The 19,692-nt window shown below is 43.9% G+C and overlaps 1 protein-coding gene across 3 annotated transcripts in view; it reads left to right on the plus strand.

Moving 5' to 3' along the window:
• The window catches only part of LYN (LYN proto-oncogene, Src family tyrosine kinase), a 117,136-nt gene that overhangs the window by 49,658 nt on the left and 47,786 nt on the right, over positions 1-19,692 (plus strand). For 2 of the 3 annotated variants that reach the window (XM_063923741.1, XM_063923742.1), the window contains exon 2: positions 9,275-9,411. In XM_063923741.1, coding sequence (XP_063779811.1) covers positions 9,280-9,411 — 132 coding nt within the window. In that variant the 5' untranslated portion in view covers positions 9,275-9,279. The remainder of the gene's footprint in view (positions 1-9,274; positions 9,412-19,692) is intronic. The other variant, XM_063923743.1, reaches the window with a different exon arrangement.

Raw genomic sequence — 19,692 nt, forward strand, 5'->3', positions numbered from 1 at the left:
CAAACTTAATATTTCCAAAACAGAGTTCATTATATTTCCACCGGCCAATAGCAGTTACTTACCTGATATCTCTATCACTGTTGAGAACTCTACAATCAACCCTACCCCACAAGCTCGCTGCCTAGGCGTCATACTTAACTCAGAACTGTCCTTTGCTCCCTACATTCAATCTGTCTCAAAATCATGTTACATACATCTGAGAAACATATCCAAAATACGACCATATCTTACACAAGACACTGCTAAAACCCCAATCCATGCTCTCATTATCTCCCGCATTGATTATTGCAATAGTCTTCTTACTGGTCTTACTAAGAAGAGACTCTCACCACTACAATCCATTCTGAATGCAGCTGCAATGCTAATATTCCTCACTAGACGTTCATCGTCTGCAGACCCTCTTTGTCAGTCCCTCCATTGGCTACCAGTATTCTACCGTATTCAATATAAAATACTGTTACTTACATACAAGGATATTAACCATACTACACCAACATACATCTCTTCGTTTATCTCAAAATATCTCCCAGCCTGGCCCCTTTGCTCTTCACAAGATCTACGTCTCTCATTCACACTCATTACTTGCTCCCCTGCACGATTACAGGACTTTCTGCGGGCTGCACCCAATCTGTGGAATACCCTACCATGTACAATAAGACTCTCCTCTAGTCTTCAAACCTTCAAGGGTTCCCTGAAAACTCACCTATTCAGACAAGCTTAACAAATTCCAGAACTGATCACATTACCTTCATAGCTTTCCTATCCAATGATATCCCCATAGTATAGTACACACATATCCCTCACATATTTTCTTTCTTCATGCTCCCATCCTCCTGACCCTGGTTCATCACTGTTGTGATGTGATATCATGCAGCCCACCAAGAGCCTTTGCAATCTGGTGGACAACTACTGTATGCAATAGATAGCACCTATCCTCATGTATCAATGCCTATTTCCCCATAGATTGTAAGCTTGCGAGCAGGGCCCTCCTACCTCTATTACTGTTTGTTTTTACCCAGTTTTGTCTTCTAATTGTGTCCAGTTGTAAAGCGCAACGGAATTTGCTGCGCTATATTAGAAACTGTTAATAAATAAATAACTACAACCCATGCTGAATTAGGCCCACTAGACCATGTGTGTACCCAGCAACATCGGCAGTGACGGGACCTGGTGGGGGAGCTGGCATCGGCAAGTGTATACACACTTGCCGATGACGGTGGTGGCCATTCTCCATTTGGCCGCATGGCCCTCACTAGCGATGTCTTCTGTTGGTCCTGCATGTAGGGCCAATGGAGGATGTCACTGACAACACGCGGGATTGTGCATCGTCAGTAACACAGTGGGCACACACTAGACGATTCGCTATCATCTAGTGTGTACCCAGCTTAAGACAGTGGTTCTCAACTCGGTTCACAGAACCCCAAACAGTTCACGTTTTCCAGGTCACCTAGCAGGTGCACAGGTGTATTCACTACTAGCTGACAAATTTTAAAAGATTCACAGGTGGAGTTAATTATTAAACGGGTGATTCTGTGAGGAGAACATGAACTGTTTGGAGTCCTGAGGACAGAGTTAAGAACCTATGGTGTAAGGGAGAGTGTCTAGAGATGTGCGCTTAGTTCTAATCAATCGTCTGGTTTTGCCAAAACCGCCCTCACGTGTTTTAGTTTTGGGTGTGTTTTTTTTTTTAAAATTGATAAAAACAGCTAAAAGGACAAAATGTGGGCCTTTTTCCCCCTACAATATTAATATCCTCCGTTACATTCATTTCCAGTCAATTTTGACCACCTCTCAGCTCATAATATTGTTTTCATCAAAACACATCGGCAGTTTATAGCACATCTATGAAACATTGCAACACAGCAGTGGCACAAAAGAAAAGTGGTACAGGATGGATTTGTATTTGGGCCTTCTCACCCACCCTTATATCAAACCAAACACTTCAGTGACAGGGACTGACACTTTTATGGCTGAAGTGCTTGGTTTTTTTTTTGCCAGCAAACACCAATTTTTTACAAGGATTACTTCTGATCACCAATGAGGAGGTTGTGGATGAGAATGCTGGTGGTGGAGATTTCATGGGCTGGTCCAAACTAGTGGTAGTTGATACTACCTGCTGTTAATATTTTACAAATTATTATAATTTTGTAAAAATACATTTTATTAACGCTCCACAAATGACGTAACATGGAGGAGGTGCCTAGATGATTAATGTGCCTACCTCTACTAACTTTGGCCTCACAAATGCAGCAGATGCCTTCACAAATGTTGTCAGGATTTGGGTAAAAATAATCTCCCACCTAAGAGATGGCTTTTTTTAAATAGGATGCATTTTCAGCAAAAAAAGACGCCCAAAGTTAGTATAGCTGCCTGCTGACTCATGCCAGGCATCTCATGCTGCATAGTGTATTGTGCTGAGGGGATACCAGGGGGGGAAAAGCACCCGCCCTCTCTGTCTACTGTTTGTTTGTGACCCGTCCCTCTTTCCTAGCACCTGATATAATTATCTCCAGGAATGATTGAGCAGCTACCACTGTTTGTCTGCATGTGTCAGAAGGCATTGAATGGGAGCAGAATTTGGAAGGCATGCTGGTCCTTGTAGTGCTAATGCAAGATATTAGGGGTGGCTCTCAGGTAAGCTAGCCCTCAGTCTGGATGCGGTTTTGTGTGAGCCTTTATCATGAGTCCTTACTGTAGACAAATCTCATGGCCCTAAGTGGGCACTGCCATTATGTAGTGTTAGGACTGCCGATATCGGGGAGAAGTCTTGACGTGGCTCAGCAGCTAAACATGTCTTTGCAAACGCATGTAACCAGTTCTCTGAAATTCTATTACCAGATAGGTTCAATTATTGTTACAGGTAATAGTGTGCTGGAGGAATACCAGGGATGGGGGAAAGCACCCCCCCCCCCCCCCCCCGCCTGCTGTTTTTTGTGACACCGCCCCTTTTCTAGCACCTAATATAATTATCTCCAGGAACGATTGAGCAGCTACCACTGTTTGTCTGCATAGCGTATTGAGGAAAGAGGTATGAGGACACATCTGTACTTTCTTAGAATAGACAATGCTGTTGTTCTGACACACACACCACAAATATGCAGCTTTCTTGTCCAGTTGGCGGTTAAGCATATCTAGCTGCTTAGTACATATGCATGATACAATAGTTTCAGAACTGTAGTAGTCATGCATGTAGCGTGCTGACACCATGGTGAATTTCTATAAGTTGTATATGTTATTTACACATTTGACTCATCATGTTCACGTGAAGCATCGGACCTTAATGTCCGCTTTTACTGAATCTTGCTTGACAGTTAGTTCATCAAACAGGAATTCCCCTCCTTTCCCTGGTCTCGCCTACGGTACCTGTCGCAGAACTGGTTCCACTAGTTTGGTCTCAAATGACACCTGCTATCAGCAGAGGCCCTTCAGCCTGGCTGTGTAAACCTAATACAATATAGAGGAATAGATGATATTCTCTTTCTTTCTTTGTACATGATAATGAGGGGAATTTCAAACTTTAAATATTTTTACACTGGAAAATTTGTAAATGTAATAAGACAGTTTGCCCTGTGAATAGCTCTCACTGTGTACGTCATCTTAATTATGAATACAGGTTATAATAGTCTTTCATAAATGATAGCAGGACTTCTGGTATTGTAAGCAACGCTCATAATAGATCTTACGCCTTGGGGGTCATTCAGACTGGATCGCTGCAGCGGTCGCAGTCTGAAGCCCTTTGGGGAGTGCACTGCGCAGGCGAACCCCGGGAGACCCAGTGAGATGCTAAAAGCAGCGCAGGGCTGCGATCGCCTCTGCCTGATTGACAGGCACAGGCGGTCGGGGAGCGGGAGGGGGCGTGCCAACAGCGTTAAAATGCTGTTGGTGTGGCTGCATTGTCTGAACCGTTGTGGGGGCGGGCCGCAGCGGCTGCGTGACGTCACTTGCAGCCAATGTGATCCGGGATGCAATGGGTAGCTGCCTGCCAGCACAGCTAGGCTGAGCAGGCAGGAAGCTACTCGCCAGGTGCATAAGCATTTCGGGTGCAAAAGCATGGCATGGAGGCAATGCTTATGCACCTGGCGAGTAGCTTCCTGCCTGCACAGCCTAGATGTGCTGGCAGGCAGCTGTTTGTGCACCTTGGAATCAATGTGTGTGATCTTTAAAAATGTTATCTGTACAGCGGTCTAACAACAATCTCCTATGTATTGGTTTCTTGACACTTGTTACAAATATTATTTATGTTTATATGTGTTATACAGTGTGACTTCCAATTCCAGCTATGCCACATGGCAACAAGTTCTAAACTACTTGCACTCCGTAGTTATAAAGCCAGGTGAACTCTACACAACCGGCAGCAGCAGAGAAAAGGATTTTCCGTCCATCCTCAGGAGAAGAATGACCTATTATTGAAGTACAGGATATAACATAAATGGAAATACATTCTGCAGGATACATCTATGTGTCATCGTGCACACTCCCTGCATTACAGCCTCCTCTATGTTGTGCACTTGAGTCCCATTCAGTGTCAGCTGGACTGTTATGTAAAATTGTGATGAGTTAAAGGATACATCATTAAAGGACAATTGGAATTATAAATTGATATCAACTCTGCATTGGTTTTGAATTATCTGCTCCCACGAGCGCTGCTGTTCTTTTCTTGTTCTTGCTTTCTATCAGAGGTATACACATTCCCTTCGCAGCAGCGAATGAGGGACCACTAATTACTAATTATTTATTTATTGGCGCTTTAAAGCAGTAACTCTTTTGGGTTGTGGTATTTCATTGTGCACTCTCCCTGCATTACAGCCCCCTCTATGTTGTGCACTTAAGTCCCATTCAGTGTCAGCTGGACTGTTATGTAATATTGTGATGATTTAAAGGACAATTGGAAAGGGGGTTGTGTCTCTTTAGGGGCGGGAATAACACTATTCTGGTAAGGGGCCTAGTAATTCACTTCTAATATTTTTTTTCTGAAGTAGAATTGTTTTGTAAGTATCATTTTCTCATGTATAGAGCAAAACTTCCTGTTTCAGTGCTGTCAACCTTATCTACCCGGCTAAACAAAAAGGGAATTGAAAATATTTTCTTATGAAATATTTGCATGCACACAGAAGGGTAAGAGGATAGGGTGTGGAGAAATTTGTGACAGATTTTTCAACGTCCTTACCGTATTGCTGACGAGAATGAGAAACGCCGAAGGGATGTATTTTGTGGCTTTGTAAGGTATTGATGTAAATGTTACATACTGTACTCTGTATCTGTAAATGTCTCAAGACTCTTCAATTGTACGTAACCAGTAGTATACAGAAGATAAAATGGGATAATAAATATAATGTGCAAGAACAAACCCTGGACATGTTATATTATGGGGCATATTTACCAAAGTTTGGAGATAGATAAAATTGAGAGAGATAAAGTACCAACCAACCAGCTCCTAACTGTCATTTTTCAAACACAGCCTGTAACATGTCAGATAGAAGCCGAAGGGCTGGTATTTTATCTCTGACAATTTTAAATCTCTCTGAGCTTTCATAAATCCCCCCCTGTGTATTTAATAACAATATTATATTTAATGGAGATACCCTTCAACAAAGTGATGTCAAATAAATGTACATAACACTGAAGTGAATTGTACCTCAGTGTATTATTTATGAATTGAGTTTAGACTTTGAAACATTTACACGTGGATGATTTTTTTCTCTAATATATCTGTATTTTTTAATAACCTTTTTGTTATGTCTGCAGATGACTATCAGTAAATGGGTTTGGCCACAAGGGCATATGAGGATTTTTCTATTACTGTTATGTATTGTTCTGTGTGTGTCAGTATAATCTTTTATCTGTAGATTATTCTCACCATAGATTGTATGGGATATCCCCATTGTTTAATTTTTAATCTTAATTTTTTTTTTTTTACTCAACATAACAATTTTCCCATATACAGGGGAAGCTCAGAAAATTAGAATAATATCTCAGAAAATTAGAATAGTAATTCAACTTAAAAGGTGAAACTGATATACTATATAGACTCATTACATACAAAGTGAGATATTTCAAGCCTTTATGTGTTATAATTTGATGATTGTGGCTTACAGCTTAAGAAAACTCCAAATCCAAAATCGCAGAAAATTAGAATATTATATAAAATCAATAAAAAAAGGATTTTAAATACAGAAATGTCGGCCCTCTGAAAAGTATAATCATGAATATGTACTCAGTACTTGGCTTGGGCCCCTTTTGCATGAATTCCTGCCCGAATTCGGCGTGGCATGGATTCTATCAGCCTGTGGCACTGCTGAGGTGTTGTGGAAGACCAGGATGCTTCAGTAGCGGCCTTCAGCTCTTCTGTATTGTTCAGTCTCATGTCTCTCATCTTTCTCTTGGCAATGCCCCGTAGATTCAGAGCAGCAAGTGACCGGAGCCTCCCAACTGCCGTCTTCCCCCCACCGCGGGACGTATGCATCTATACTAGATATGATCTATTCCACCCCGGGTAATCCTACAAACAGTAGTGCGCCCAAGATGGCTGCCTCGCCTGGTACCTTTCAAGGGTGGAATATATAAACCACAGAATTTATTACCCAAAATTACTGCACCAACTATGCATTATGTTTATTGTGCTCTCTAGGTTTTTTGTTTTATTATTTATTTCTGTATGGTTTTCTACTTTCTGTAAGACTTAGGGCCTAAATCAGACCTGAACCACCCAAGGGGAGTGTATATTCGCCGTGCAAGTGTGCGATCGCATGTGTACGCCGAGCTGCTAAAAATCCCTCAGTCAGCGGACAGCTGCAAATCTATTCGCACCTCACTCACCAGTGAATGGTTTTACCAGTGTGTGCAGTCTGTACGCAGCCCAGGACTTACTCCTACAGTGCGATCAGAACAGGCTGATTGGGTCTAGAGCTGACCTCACACACCCTCCCTGAAAACGCTTGGGAACACGTGCGTTTTCCCTAGCACTCCCAGAAAACGGTCAGTTACCACCCACATACGGCCTCTTCCTGTCAATCAGCATGTGAATGGCTGTGCGATTAGAATTTTCGCACCAGCCTGTCGCTGACCGGCGTTGCCTGTTGTTGTCCGACGCGCGTGCGTATTGTGGGGCATACGTATGCGCAGTTAATCACCGATCGCCCGCTGGGCGAAAACGCACAGCAGCGATCAGGTCTGAATCACTCCCTAAATCCTTTGTACTATTTTCTGTGTTTTTGATGCTTGTAAAGCGACTTTGAATCCTATTGGAGAAAAGTGCTGTATAAATAAAATTTATTATTATTATTATTAATCATCTGGAAATCTGTTTTGGATAAACAATTACAGATGTGGGGCATGTATCTGAAAACCTTTTATCCATAGGTATTGCTACACTTCTGTGAATGTTTCATATACAAAGATTTGACCATCAACTGTTTTATTTATTTTTTTCCCTGTAGTTATGAGGAAGCTCCATTGAACAATTTAAATAGAAAGGAGAATGCATGGAATAGGGTGCAAAGACAGAGTTTATCTATTTTTAAATATTTATGTTTAAAATAGTAGATTTTAGGCATGGTACTCTAATGGAATGTACACATGGTGAGATATTTTCTTACGATTTTGTCTATATAGTCAAAATCGTAAGAAAAGTTAGTGCAGATCGCAAGTTGAAAGTCACCGTGCGATCCCGATTCGATGCCGAAGCACGGTCGGCATCGCAAGAATAGATAGACTGTGCAGGCAAGTCAATTTTGATCAACATAGTCAGTATCGCAAGCACATACTGAGTGTGCTTGAGATACTGACTATGTGCCAACCTAGCCCCTGTCGCATAGTAAGAATCAGGCATAGCCCGAATCTCACCGTGTGTATGGGCCTTAAGGGCGGCTACATGCCAAAAAGACACACTACACGATGCAATGAATGACGATACCTTGTTTTTTCCTTCATTAAACTGAGCGGCTGGGCATACGATATTGGCCTGATTGACAGTGCAGCATGGCTGACCAGACAATGTCACATGTGACCCGCGGGAGCGTGCAATTGTGCGTACACACTAGACGACATAGATGATTTGTCATTCCAGTACAGCAAATCAATCCCAATATTACTCCAGCATGTACCCGGTTATGGATCAATGGGTCGACATGTATTAGGTCGACAGTCAATAGATTGACCATTATTGGTTTGGCACATGAAAAGGTTGACACATTAAAATGGTTGACACTGGCCGTGTCGACACACGAAAAGGTCGACGTGGCATTTTTAAACTCTTTTGGCGATCGTTTTTTGCGTAACATGACCAGTAACCCCAATTAGTGCGCCGTGTCCCCTTACATGGCTTGCAAGCTGTGGGCAAGGCACCTCGCTGCAGCGCGGCACAGGTTTCTATTCCCAATCGTAGTCCACGTGGATGGTAAGGTATAAAAAAGAAAGAAAAAAAACTTTTTTATATAAAAAGTCACGCCGAGCTATCCCGTGTCGACCTTTTTCCTGTTTCGACCATGTCACAGATATTTATTACTGTAGAAGGTCATTATCACTCTCAGTTACAGACCATTCTCAGTCGCCCAGCCTGATACAGTTAGTGATATATATTAATATTCATGAAATATGACAAATGAGGTATTATTGAAAGAAAAGAAAAGGGAGATAGATCTTTGCTGGGAATTCACAGTGTGCATCCAGCTGAACAGCAGATGCTCAGCACAGGAGTAACTTCCTCTCTGGTGACAGGATTTTCCCCATTGATACCCATATTCTGTAACACAGAGAGACACGACAAAGAAGTACATGCATTCAGATACAGTGACACATGTGCAAAGGCCAAGATTCCCAACAAGCATGGAAGTGTGATGCAACCTAGTAACTCGTGGAAGAAGGGTGCACAGCCATTCTCACTTATTTGTTAGGAGCAAGGAGTTACATTGACTCATTAGTGTGTGAGGTTTGTCTTCCTATGTCATCATCATGTGACAGTGGCCAGGCATTCTAATTGCTCTGACTCAGACACTGATAAGATTGGAAGTGTTCAGGACTATAAATCATTACCTGGATAATTCTGTGTAAAGTTCAGAATAAATCTTTAAGCGTTATACTGTCTGAAGATAAATACATAATTAAACCATTTTCCATTCCGGTAACCGTCTCCTACTATAGTAGCATGTGACCTTTATAGATAGTATGACAATATTTCCTGTTAGTACCTCCGTTTTCATTACTGTCTGCTATAATTACTTCTAACAGGTCTCTTAAAAGCCTTCTAACTGCTATTCATTTTCTTATTTTGCTGCAGAAAATATGGGATGTATCAAATCGAAAACGAAAGACCGTGGACCGGGGTTAGAAAACGATTTGAAGAACTATCCAGTACGTAAACCTGAACGAACTATTTATGTACCAGATCCAACGTCCAATAAGCAGCAAAGGCCAGTAAGTAGATAGACAAGGAGAGAATACATTCAGTAGCTTGGTTTACACCTCACATTTTCTCTTCCTCTGCGCAGTAGAATCAGGCAGTCTCTGGCTCTGCAGCGTTTGTTGCTTTGATATTCAGGAGTTGGAATTTAAGAAAAACTGGCAAGCCTTCCTGTGTATACCCTCCATTTTAATGTCACATTCTCTGATTGTAGGGATAAAAATATCTTCCTACAGAGTCTGCTCAACTCTCAATGCACCTTAAAAGTCGAAAAAAAGTTTAAACTACACACATCTGTTATGTCCGTTTGCGGATACCTGCCAGTAGTATCTCCCTGCCTGTTAATAAGACCAAAGCTCTAGATGCCGTTTCAGGTGGGAAATAGAGTAGTTTTTATAGCAAAAAAAGAGATTCAGTTAGTCGTTAGGTTCCACCAGTGCTGTAAGTAGACATGTTAGGGCTGTGTGCAGCGCTGCCCGGCTACCTATGTGAGAAGAAGTAGCCGGGCAATGCAGCAGAGCGGTTACGGCGGGGGGATGCGGACACCATAGGGCGCCAGACAGGTGTTGCCGGTGGTCCTGCAGCCACAGTGCATCTGCGCTGTGCGCCAGGCACCACTGGCACACACCTAGTTACAGCCCTGGGTTCCACCAGAACCTCGCAAATACCCCTTTCAGACCGCCAGCTTTTAACACGGGTTATTGCACACAAGCGCGCATAACCCGTGTTGCTGTGAGGTCTGAAAGGGCCCAGTTGAAATAATCCGGGTCGAATGACCCGGTATTTCAATTTGGGTAGCGACCTGGGTCGAACCCGGTACGCTCTGCCGTGTGAACGGGAAAGCCGTGTTGACGCGACTCGTCTCCCGTTCACACTGAGTGGTCGGGCGGCACTTGGAGATTATCTGATTTCTAAGCATCGCCCCCGCACGCGTCACCACCGGGTTGGGGACAGTGGCTCACAAGGGGCTCAGACAGGTCGCACCCGGGAAGCACCCGTGTACGGCTCCCGGGTGCGACCCCCCTCGGGCGTTTTAAAAGGGGTGGCCCTTACAACATGGGTTATCCAGGAAGGGAATCTTGCTAGTTTTTGCACTAATTCCATAGAGACGCGAACAAAAATGAGTGAGCTTTTCCTCCCGTCATTACCTGCAATATGCGCAGCAGCACATTGGAACCTCATGCTTAGCTGAATCTCTCCAGAATAAACGCTTGAACTGGAAATTTGGGTTTTAAAAACTGAAGTGTATGTGGTGTCATAAATATTGTACACACCATAATAGAATAGGGTTGCCCAACATAACCAGTTTTCTAGGGTATATTTGCATGATTTGGAGGCACTTTGCAGCCATGACTTTGAATTGAATTCCCCTAACTGTATACTTAATTGGTGGAGTCCATCACTTGTACAATTGAAGATTGTATGGTGAGGAACATGAGGAAGCAAAATGCAATCTGTCACTGTGAAATCCTTACTCTAATGAAAGCAGGTTATTTATATAATTCTTGGGGAAGTACATTTTTTCTCTAGAGAGCAATGCAACAGTTATGTATAGAGGGAAAAAGCACATTTTGTAGTCCAGGGTGAATTTGCTGGACTGGCAAAATGTAAAAGGGGAAAAAAGTCAGAATTTGCATCTATCTGCTTTGTTGCTTTACTTGTGTGTTTTTGTATTTGTTTTGGTGATTGCACTTTTGTTTTTTGCTCTGAAGGGTTTTGATCAAGTGTAGCGTTCTTGTTTTTATTTTTTTTTGTTGCAAGCTGTAATTGTTTATACTCTGTACAACTAACAAATGCTTAGCGAGGTTTGGTCACGATATGTGTCTTGCCCACATTCCTGAGAATAATGATACTCCAACATTACATATTTCCCTACGAACTTCTATTGGAAGCGAAGGGCAAATGTGTGATGTTGGTGGCTACATGGTGCCAAATTTCCAGCAGTTTCTTCAGCAACTTATGGATATCACTACTAATTCAATTGTCTCAATTAGTCTCTGATTTTGAGGGACATCCTGGGCTCTACAGATTTGAGTCTTATGGTAAGTCTTCATTGCACCTGAACTGCCGGTGCGATGCCCCGCTACATCGCGGGACATCGCACCGGCAGTTCAGGTGCAATGAAGTCGCACCTGAACTGCCAAAGTGATTACCATGCGATCATGCGATAGATCGCACGGTAATCACGTGATCGGCACGTCACCGCCAAGTGCGGGTGCCCATCGCATATCGCAGTGCGATATATCGCATGTGGTTTAAAAACTGCGATGCGAGAAATATTGTGCTTTAGCATTCAATATCCATCACAGTGAAATGGATTCTTCTTAGTACAGTATCTCCTCCCTCTAACACTTCCTTTCTTTTCTCTGGTCACAAGGTCACGCTTAAAGAGCATGGGGCAGTTCTCCACTTCCATAGTTACTGACAGGTTTATGACAGTAGTTATATATTGCTAGTTTAGCTCTCCCATTATCCCATCCTTGCCCTGGTATTTACTGGGTAGTCACTAGTAATCTATGGTGCCTTTTATAACTGGAAACAGAATATCTCAGTGAGCTCAGGTACTTCTATTTTGTTTGCTTCCATCCACTTATGGATGAACTCACATTTTGTTTTTCAACTTTAATTAAATATTCCCTGTACTAAATCCTCTCCCTTCTTAATAATAGTATTTTGCTTGGGGACTGACATAGCATCACTAAGGCTCTCAATATACTACTTTGAATGTCTTGCTACGGAGAGGCTAAAGCAGTGCTGAAAGTGATAGCATAAAGTCAGGTCCCTGTTAAATAAAGTAAATTTTGAGGATCCAGTGATGGGGTAACCAAAGCACTGCTATTGTGAGGAGATCAGGATAGGGTTGCCATTTCCTGGGGTAGATGGGCACGTCCAAACATAAAGCAGCCAGGAAAACAGCAAACCAGTCCAGGGTTTTCATGCAGTCTAGCCATGGCTAGTTTTAATGTGCAGTACGTAACATAAAAATACATCCTTGCCTGTCTGGGCACTAACTAAACATAATAGATTCCCTCTCTCAGAGTGGTAGGACTTAATGCCCCTACCACAACACAGGCATATGCACAGTACTTACAGTTAGTAAATCACAGTGTCTCATAACAGGCCTGCTGCCTGTTACTCCAGGTAGTGAGCCAAGCCTTGACACAGTTTATATCAGCTTCTTTCAGGTGCATGCACTAATCCGCTCTTAGGCTGAAGGATTAAAAACCTGAAATAAGCTTTATCGGTGGAGCCCTCCCTTCTCTCTCACACCCATTCCCTTAGGACCCATTATCCGGCTATCACTAAAAGCCCAAACTCTACTCAAGTCTGTTTAGCAGAAACTGACATTTCCTGGGAATGTAAATCACATACTGCAGGTCAAAAACCTGGGACAAACATACTTCCCATTTATCACTTTACCAGAGCTTTTATGATAGACAATACAATAATATTGATGAACCCCTGCATAAGTGAAAGCTCATTCGCTAGGGACACTTTGGCATGCACTGCTATAGATCATCCCCATTTACTCCAAAGTTCAAAAGTTCATTATAGAGATCTGATGCCATGAAACAACTGTATCAGGCACTAACATCTATGCTATTCATCATTCTTCATTTCATTGAGTTTTGTTTACGATGATACAACTGCAGTGCAGACCACACTTATAAATGCTACCCCGTAGATGCTACTGGTCACTCAGTGCTGTGCCATGCCATTAGAGAGCATAGAACTGAAGAGCGTGATTGATTGCATCTGCACAGAGAGCGCATATCAGGTGCATGCTCTTTAGAGAAAATAGGTGTTGTATGTATGAAAGAACCAAATCTTGGGCCGGATGTAATGATGCCCGAGATCGCGGGAGGTTTTTGTTAAAGGGGCAATCAACCATACCAACCATATCAACCATACCTTGTACGTGATTGCCCTTTTAAAAAAACGTCTGAGATCGGCCAGCATCTCGCACCTCCAGCGATATCGGGCGTCATTACATCCGGCCCCATAGTCTTCATCCTGTTTTGGCTGATATGGTGGTAAGGCCACGAGGCTGAATTGAAGTGCTTGTGTCTTAACCAGCTGTTTTAATATGATCAAGAGACGCTATTAATTGCAAAATAATGATGATAGGATATTTTACCCTTCTCCAGACACTGATAACATTTGAAGAATAATACGTTTTATAGTGTGCTTTTTATTATAAGCCAGCTACTGTATAACCCCAAGAAAACCTGCACACTATGGATCACTGGTCTTGTTTCAAACCTAAAAATATGTGCCCTTTTCTATTTTTTTTTTTTTAAAGAAGAATACCCTTGCAGAAATATTTTTAGCAGATATGTTTCAGATTCCAACCTAAAAGCGGAACATGTTCTCTTGCAGAGGAAGTGTGATTATTTTATATTCGCTTTGCAGTAGCTAACTTAAAAAAAATAACATTACTGTATTTGAGTACATCTAGTACACTGCCGATCAGTACCGGAACCACTAAATGTATAGGCACCCGAGAAAGCAGCGGCTGACACCCTTCACGTTTCTTCACCTAAACTTACATTCATTATGTTTTTTGCTGTTAACAAAATACTACGGAAGGTTTCCTCTGGATTCCTGATTTACCCCCCTCATCCTATAAACTCAAATTCATGATTTATTTGCATTTTAAAGAAACAATTGTCTTTCCCTGCAAAACAGTTTAGGGCTTAATGGTAAAATTTTTCCATTTCTAATACCCCTATCACAAAGCACAAATAACCCGGTATCGACCCGGCATATTGCCGGAACGACGCGGATCAGTGTGCGGTGTGAAAGCACCATGTCGGAATTCCCGGGTCGTCTGACCCGGTAATTCAACCCGGGTTATAAGAAGGGTTATTCCTAGGTTGAATACCGGGTCAGTGGCTGCGTAAAAGGATTCCGACCCGTTTACTAGATAGGGAGAGGCGGCGCAGAGATGAGCTCATCTCCCAGAGACGCCTCTGCCCCACGCTGCCTGCTCCGCCCCCCGACGCTATGGCAATCGACTTGGCATATTGCCGGGTCTGGAAGACAGCGAAAGGGGTAGCAGAGTCTCCAATGCCGAATCCCACACGGGAAGGACCCGTTTCCAATTTCAAGGTGGGATCTGGCATTGGAGATGTGAAAGGGGTATTACTAGCAAAACTCTATTGATTTCTGAGCAAATTATATCATGGGATAGACATAAGGATATCCTTACAAAGAAATATGGATCAAATAAGGTTTGAGATAAAAATATGGTAAAATAAAAAAAGGGGCAGATTAGATGGACCAAGGGGTTCTTATCTGCCTTAAAATGTCTTTGTTTCTATATCTGGAGCCCATTCAGTTTCCCATTTTTGTGTCTATTTAGGAAAAAGTGGCTGTAAAATAGCATTATCACCATTACTGATCATTAAGTGTTGCTGGGGCAGCAGGGCGAAGTAATGATCATCTCCCTGGTGACGCTGGCCAGGCAGAGGAAATCACAGTGTTACATTATAGACGGCCACTTAGGGAACTTCCACGCAGGCATGTACACTGAACTGGAAGACCAGTAACTTTTTTCCATTGCAGTTAAGCAGGGTTAGGCACTGGGGGGAGGAGGGTTAGGGTTAGGCACTGGGGGGTGGGGGGAAGATTAGGCCGCGGGTAGGCAGGGTTAGGGGTAGTGTTAGTTTAGTTGCTTGCCTCTGTTGGGATTTTGGCAGTCAGGATGCCGGTGTCGGTATTCTAATTTCCGGCATCCTCACTGCCGTTATCCTGTACCGGGTGTGGTATGGAGGGTCGACAATGTCTAGATCGACCACTATTGGTCGACAGTAAGTATGTCGACATGGGTTCTAGGTCGATAGTGACTCTAGCTCGACATGTAATAGGTCGACAGGACATAAGGTCGGCATGAGTTTTTATTACTTTTTTTGGTGTCGTTTTCTCCGTACGGTTACCGGGAACCAGGGCCGGTGATAGGGTGTTCAGCGCCTCCCCTGCAAACTATATATTTGCGCCCTCCCATAATTGACAAAGGGACAGCGTGCATTTAAAAAGGTGTGCGGTCTCACAAGGAAGGGTTGTGGCCACACAATAATTTCCCCATTTCAAATTACGCCACAGAGTAGCACAATTTTATTCACATTACTCCACAAGTAGTAGCGCCTCTAATACACATAAAACTCACAGTAGTAGCGGTGCTTATACATAACGCCCCCAGCAGTAGCACTGCTGATACAAAATGCCCCCAGCAGTAGCACTGCTGATACATAATGCCCCCAGCAATAGCGCCGCTGATACATAATGCCCCCAGCAATAGCACCGCTGATACGTAATACCCCAGCACTAGCGCCGTTGATACATAATGCCCCCAGCAATAGCGCCGCTGATACATAATGCCCCCAGCAATAGCGCCGCTGATACATAATGTCCCCAGCAATAGCGCCGCTGATACATAATGTCCCCAGCAATAGCGCCGCTGATACATAATGCCCCCAGCAATAGCGCCGCTGATACATAATGCCCCCAGCAATAGCGCCGCTGATACATAATGCCCCCAGCAATAGCGCCGCTGATACATAATGCCCCCAGCAATAGCGCCGCTGATACATAATGCCCCCAGCAATAGCGCCGCTGATACATAATGCCCCCAGCAGTAGCGCTGCTGATACATAATGCCCCCAGCAGTAGCGCTGCTGAAACATAATGCCCCCAGCAGTAGCGCCGCTGATACATAATGCCCCCAGCAATAGCGCCGCTGATACAGAACGCCCACAGCAGTAGCGATGCTGATACAGAACGCCCCCAGCAGTAGCGATGCTGATACAGAACGGCCCCAGCAGTAGCGATGCTGATGCATGACGCCCCCCGAGTAGCGGCGCTGATACATGACACCCCCAGTAGTAGCGGTGCTGATACAGAGTGCCAGTGCTGTAACTAGGCCGTTTGGTGCTGTGTGCAAGAAACGGCATTGGCGACCCCCCATGCAAGATAGGGGCAGTGCGTGCCGTAGGCACGAGAAAAATATATAGGGGCGTGGCTTCATGGGGAAGGGCGTGGCCACAAAATAATACCAATTCATACTACGTGCACAGTAGCGCCATTACACCAGGTAGAGCCCCTTTTACACATTACGGCAGACAGTCCCCCTTTTTACACATTACGGCAGACAGTGTCCCCTTTTTACACATTATGGCAGAGAGCATCCCCTTTTTACACATTACGGAAGACAGCGTACTCTTTTTACACATGACGGCAGACAGCGTCCCCCTCTTTACACATTACGGCAGACAGCGTCCACCTTTTTACACATTACGGCAGACAGAGTCCCGTTTTTACACATTACGGCAGACAGAGTCCCCTCTTTACACATTACGGCAGACAGCGTCCCCCTTTTTACACATTACGGCAGACAGAGTCCCGTTTTTACACATTACAGCAGACAGAGTCCCCTCTTTACACATTACGGCAGACAGCGTCCCCCTTTTTACACATTATGGCAGAGAGCGTCCCCTTTTTACACATTACGGCAGACAGCGTACTCTTTTTACACATTACGGCAGAGAGCGTCCCCCTTTTTACACATTACGGCAGACAGCGTCCCGCTTTTTACACATTACGGCAGACAGAGTCCCCTTTTACACATTACGGCAGACAGCGTCCCCCTCTTTACACATTACGGCAGACAGCATCCCCCTTTTTACACATTACGGCTGACAGAGTCCCCTTTAGTTTTTACACACTATGGCAGACAGCGTCCCCTTTTTACACAGCGAGCCCGCCCCCCCGCCTCCCCCCACACATATGCATACTCAGGAAAACACACACACACACACACACACACATTTCTCATGCACTCTCTCCACACTTACCTATCACAGTCTGGATGGCTGGATCTGGGGCAGCATGCCCTCCTCAGCAGCAGTCTTGTGGTCCCGTTTAGCCCCGCCCCCTGAGTCCGTTTAGCTCAGGCATCTTTCCTAATGCTTGTTCATGCTGCCGGTGCCGCTGCAGTGTGATAGGCACAGCAGCAGCAGGGGTCTTAGCACAGGGATGCAGAGCAGGGACAGCGCCTCTCCCCCCTGGCGCCTACCTGCACTGCATCCCTTTGCTGAGCGTCTTGCGCCGGGCCTGCCGGGAACCCCAATTAGTGCACCGTGTCGCTATGCTTCGGGCAAGGTGCCTCGCTCCACTACCGCTGTTCTCAGCACAGGTTACCATTCCCAATTGTAGTCCATGTGGAGCGTAAGAGATCCGGTCTGAAGATCGACAGTATCTAGGTCGACAATGTTTAGGTCGACCACTATAGGTCGACAGTCACTAGGTCGACATGGATGGAAGGTCGACAGGGTTTCTAGGTCGACATGTGCTAGGTCGACAGGTCTAAAGGTCGACATGAGTTTTTCAAATTTTTTTCCTTTTTTTGAATTTTTTCATACTTAACGATCCACGTGGACTACGATTTGAACGATAATCTGTGCCGAGCGAAGCGGTAGCGGAGTGAAGGCACCATGCCCGAAGCATGGCGAGCGAAGCGAGCCATGCGAGGGGACGCGGTGCACTAATTTGGGATCCCGGTCACTCTACGAAGAAAACGACACCAAAAAAAATCCTCATGTCGACCTTTAGACCTGTCGACCTAGCACACGTCGACCTAGAAACCCTGTCGACCTTCCATCCATGTCGACCTAGTGACTGACGACCTATAGTGGTCGACCTAAACATTGTCGACCTAGATACTGTCGATTTGATGAACCACACCCGGAGCGTAAAGTATGAAAAAGTAAAAAAAAATTAAGAAAAAAAAATGTGAAAAACTCATGTCGACCTTTTGTCCTGTTGACCTAGAACATGTCAACCTAGAGTCCCTGTTGACCTAGAAACCATGTCGACCTACTTACTGTCGACCAATAGTGGTCCACCTAAGTCTTGTCGACCTAGAGACCGGATACCTCCTGTACCCAACCTGTAATAAATAACCGTGATTGAAAATAGAAGACCCAACACCAATCCCATGGTAATGGTATAGCACTAATCATCCTCCATGAAATCACATGCTGATACTGAAGGTCATATATGACCCACAGAGCTGCGGCACAACTTTGAACCCGTTGTGTGTCTAGATTTGTGCAAAGGCACCTAAATTTCCACTAAGGGGCATAGGGCTTGACTTGGAGATGGGTGGAGTAGCACAGATGCTGTGTCTTTGTACGCAGCGGCTGTGCTAAAATATGATAATGCCATAGGAGGTGTCTTGTGTAACTCATACCGGCTTCTGTGATCCGCTGCTGCATTGGCAGCATCAGATCACTCTGCTTGCACAATGACTCTCATCTCAGTAACTGTCCGGTTATTTGGTATAGCCAGTGTTTTAACGCTGACGAGGTCGGTGAAGCTGTGTCCAAGGGCGCAGCCAGTGGCCTCTGCACACCCAGAAAATGGAACAAAAAAAACAAAAAAAAAGAGAGGTCGCACAGACATATGTATTTACTGTGTCATTATTCTTACAATAAGTCACATTCAGTCCTTTCCCATAGAATTAAATCTTGTTATTAATCAATCAATGTTATTATTTGGGAGGTGCTCCTAGGAATAAATGATGTACATATAAAGACCAAAAAGACGGAAGTATTCCATATAAAGGGCACACTCGCACTTTGTGACAATAAACTATAAGTCAGATATCATTTTTAATATCTAACCACAAATGTTAAAATATAACTTTTATTTAATAATGCTCTAAAACTTTCTGCGAAAATATTGTACAAGTGAAAAAAGGGGGGATGTGAATATAATAAACAAATGTGACATAAAAGTTCAGCCCTGCAAATGTCAATTCTTCACTCTCTCAAGTGTTATGTATCCATGTTTGTTACAATATTCTGTTTCTTAGGGTGTGTACACATGGTGAGATCCCTGCTATGTTCGATTTTGACTATACGATTTCCCTTGAACTCCCCCAGAGCCCAGATAGCACAGATTGTACAGATTTTGACTATCTGTGCTTGAGATTTTGTCTATGTACGACTTTGACTAAGTGCCAATTTTGACTATACTTTGTACTAGATAGTACACTAGATAGTCAAGATTGACTTGCCTGCACAGTCTATCTAGCCTTACGATACTGACCCCACGGGAGCGCGCATCGGGATCGAGTCTGTATCGCAAGCTGCCTAGCACCATGAGATATGCACTAACTTTTCATAAGATTTTGACTATATAGTCAAAATCTCACAGATTTATCTTGCCGTGTCTGTATCAAGTTAAACTCTGAGATGAGTAATTCCACTACTTGGGACTGGGCTACCTTCTAA

This window comes from Pseudophryne corroboree, chromosome 5 (genome assembly GCF_028390025.1).
Source record: "Pseudophryne corroboree isolate aPseCor3 chromosome 5, aPseCor3.hap2, whole genome shotgun sequence".
Classification (NCBI taxonomy): domain Eukaryota; kingdom Metazoa; phylum Chordata; class Amphibia; order Anura; family Myobatrachidae; genus Pseudophryne; species Pseudophryne corroboree.